Source organism: Trichosurus vulpecula, chromosome 3 (genome assembly GCF_011100635.1).
Source record: "Trichosurus vulpecula isolate mTriVul1 chromosome 3, mTriVul1.pri, whole genome shotgun sequence".
Classification (NCBI taxonomy): Eukaryota; Metazoa; Chordata; class Mammalia; order Diprotodontia; family Phalangeridae; genus Trichosurus; species Trichosurus vulpecula.
The window spans coordinates 180824432-180827853 of record NC_050575.1 but is presented as its reverse complement, the minus strand read 5'-3'; the positions used below and the strand labels follow the sequence as shown (position 1 = coordinate 180827853).

The following is a 3422-nucleotide window of genomic DNA, read 5'->3' as shown; positions in this document are numbered from 1 at the left end:
AGAAGGGAGACATCCTTGGCTACAAGAAGAAAGATCTTCCCTGCGTGGTTTCATGGGGATACCTTTAGAACAGAGAACTTAGGCACATCCTTTGAAGCAAAGATCCTTCGCCTGGGGTTCTTGAACTTAAAAAAACAGTTATATTACTACTTCCACATAATTTGTTTCCTTTGCAACTCTGTGTATTTTATTTTACGCATTTAAAAACACTACTCTGAGAAAGGGTCTATAGGCTTCACTGGAATGCCAAAGGGGCCCATGACACACAAAATAGTTAAGAACCCCTGCCTTAGAGGACTAAGTCTGATCAATGGTACTCCCTCATGAGAAATATGATTTTTTCCCACTTGAGAGATACAGAAACTGAAAAAAAGAGGTGGTTCATCTTGTCTAGGGTCTAGGGTCACACAGAAGATTACCACACTGCATATAGTAGAAGGAGAAGTGCACCAGAAGTTAAAAGAGCCAAGGGCAGGTCTGAGTGTAAACTCTGGGCAATTCACTTTATCATTCTGAATGTCCATTTCCTTTTCAGCCAGATGAAATTAATACTGTTGTGCAATCTACTTTATAGGGTTGTTTTGAGGATCTAAAGACATAATGTATAAAAATCTCTTTGTAAGCTGGTAAATATTTTTTAAGGAATTTGTTTGTTTTTTTTTTAGAACAGATGATTCACTTTATTGTGAATCAGCCCTTAACTTTGACCACCATCATTGCCATAACAGGTTTCAACAAAGAGAAGAGGTACCATACTTGCTGCCCAACAATGGCTTTACATCTCTACGGTAGGAAGAAGCTATGAAGACATGAATAAGGTGCTACTGAAAAAGCTGGGGGTGACCTAGTTGTGCCTCCTCCCTATTGTGACAAAGGCTCAATTTTTTTTGGAGGGGGGGAAGGAGAAGGAATAGGTGTTCCCATCAAACTGATTGGATACACAATTCCCAAAGTAGGGTGGGACTCCATAACAAAACAACAGCCCAGGGTCAGGCTGGTCAAAACACTCCTTATCCCTGTTGAAGTCTTTTTTTTTTTCTTGGAGGGAAGGGAGAGTACGTTAGATGGAGGCATCCATCCTCATTTTGAAGAAGTTCCATCCAGGATGGAGAGTTTGAGCACCCACTTGGGGTTCAAGGGCTGTTGGTCCCGGCAGCTTTCACTCTAGCAGCTTTCACTGTAGCAGCTTTGACCTTGTCTTCCAAATCATCTAGGAACCACTCCTGGGCCACTGAGTAGAATGTATAGCCATAAATGGCCAACACCAAGGCCCCGATGCTCAGGCCGGTTAGGATGTTCCGTTCCCGCCGCTGCGGAAATGTTTTCTGCCACTTGGAGAGTTCCACCTGCTGCATAAAGTGCAGCTGCGCCAGGCTCAGTTTCTCTTGCACCAGATCAATGAGGTGTGCTGCCTGGGACTTCCCGGTCTCAGATCTAGCTGCTCCACCAGCACTAGCATCAGCCATCTCACTCTTCCACCTACTCAAAAGGGGAAGGAACTTATTGTTATCATCATTATCATCATCACCATCATCATCACCATCACCACCATCGCCACCATCACCACCATCAACAACAGTGGGAGCCAGAATCTGGGTTTCTGAGTCCAATTTTCTTTGCATTCTACTGTACTTCCTCTTTATAATAACCTCCTATATATTCATTTGGCTAGAGCACATTGAGGAGAAAGAGATTTAGATTTCTTAGATTTGAAGGGCAAAAGGTGAAAGTTCTGTCTATGACGAGAGGTCATAGGTCCTCGCCTTCGGGCAGGGGCCAGTCTGGTTGATGGCCTTCCGACCTTTAGATGAGCTGATGCTGACTTAACTGGTTAAGGAGCTCTTTCCTAGCATCACTCTTAGTTTAGGGATTTCTGTGATCCTTTCTGTGTTTCTGGAGATGGCTTCCCTAGAGTACAATACAAAGATCACTAGATTTGGAGTCAGACAACTGGGCTTTGAAGCCCAGCTCTGCTACTGTCTGGTGGACTCTGGACGTGTCAGTTATCCTCTCTGGCATTTAGGGTTCTCATCTGTAGAATGAGGGGGTTGGACTAAATGGCCTTTACGGTCCCTTTTACCTCTAAATCAATGATCCTAACAAGAGAAGAGACCCATGCTGACTCCTGCCTTCCTACAGATGTAAGAAACCAAAGTTCAGGATCTTCTTAGAAGGTTACTTGAAATTCTAGCTCAAAGCTAGCTGCTGAGAAAAAAATGGAAGTGGAGGAAAGCTATAATCTGTTCCCTGACAGAAAGACATTGTAGCTTACAATGAATACAGGTGGGCCCCCTTCTGAAAAAATGCTGTGTAAACTTTCAAAGTTTATAGGTAAAAAATTGAGGGTGATGATGATCAGAGAAGAAGAATTCATATTACAGAAGGAGTTTGTCTTTAAAATAAATGGTCCCATGCAGGTTCCTTTGAATTACATATTCTCCTAGTGCATTAAAAACAAGACTTGATTTAGCATAACTTTGATTTTGTATTCAACTTTTTAGAAGCACGTGTGACATATAAAGCAAGTTGGGAAAGTAGAAGAAATTTGGGGAAAGATCAATAAGAATGAAATGGATTTGGTGAAAATATCAAGTGTCTGGAAAGCATGACTAATGGATGGAGGAACTTGGACTCTAGACAGTTGAACAACAGCTAGACAAGGTGGAACCCTAAACACAAGTGAATGGGGGTGGGGTGGGAAGGCCAATGTCACAGTCCTGTTTAATCAGTACTCAGGCAGCTGCCCCACTCTTTCTCCCCAGACCAAGGAATCCCCAAGGACAAAGTGATGCCCAGTGGTAGGAGGCTTCTTGTAGAGGACATCCAGCCAGTTGGACACAGAGGCTCCTTTAAAGCCTCAGCCACCTCAGTAACTTTTCTTCTAGATAGGCGGTTCCATGCTACTTCTGTCTTGTTTTAATTTGGACAGGTTTGCAAGACTGATAGATCAAGGGATAACTCATTATACCTCAATAAAATGTAAACTCCTTGAGGTCAGGCACACTTTTGCCTTTGTATCAATGCACAAAGCCTGCATATAATAGGTGCTTAATAAATGAATCTGATTGATTGGTGAGGCAGCTTGTTTCTGGGAAAGTGCTGCATTTGGAGTTAAAAGACATCTGTCCTGCTCCCAGTTCTATCACTTAGATCACCTATGTCACGTTTTGTAGGTCACTAAACCAGCTGAGGATTATTGTTTCCCCATTAGTTTAATGGGCCAAGGTGGGCAGGGAATATGGTCCTAGATGACATTGTTATAGAATATCTTATAGCAACCCTGTGAGGGTAGGTGGTTCTTCAGTGAGCCTGTGATTTCTGGAGAGAGTGCTGCATTTGGAGTCAGAGGACCTAGGTTCAAATTCAGCTTATTAAATTCATGAGTGACACCATGACCTTATATACAGGATGGAAAATGTGGG

The 3422-nt window shown here is 42.8% G+C and overlaps 1 protein-coding gene across 1 annotated transcript; it reads right to left on the bottom strand.

The window, feature by feature from the left end:
- Nucleotides 1-1133: 1133 nt before the first annotated feature.
- On the bottom strand, nucleotides 1134-1466 carry LOC118841198 (cytochrome c oxidase assembly factor 3 homolog, mitochondrial-like). The gene has a single exon (XM_036748590.1). It carries the CDS (start codon nucleotides 1464-1466, stop codon nucleotides 1134-1136), a length of 333 nt encoding a protein of 110 aa, XP_036604485.1.
- Between the last annotated feature and the right edge of the window lie 1956 nt (nucleotides 1467-3422).

Coding starts and splice junctions, on each gene's coding strand:
- LOC118841198 (XM_036748590.1), bottom strand. CDS start 1,466: ATGGCTGATGCTAGTGCTGGTGGAGCAGCTAGATCTGAGACCGGGAAG.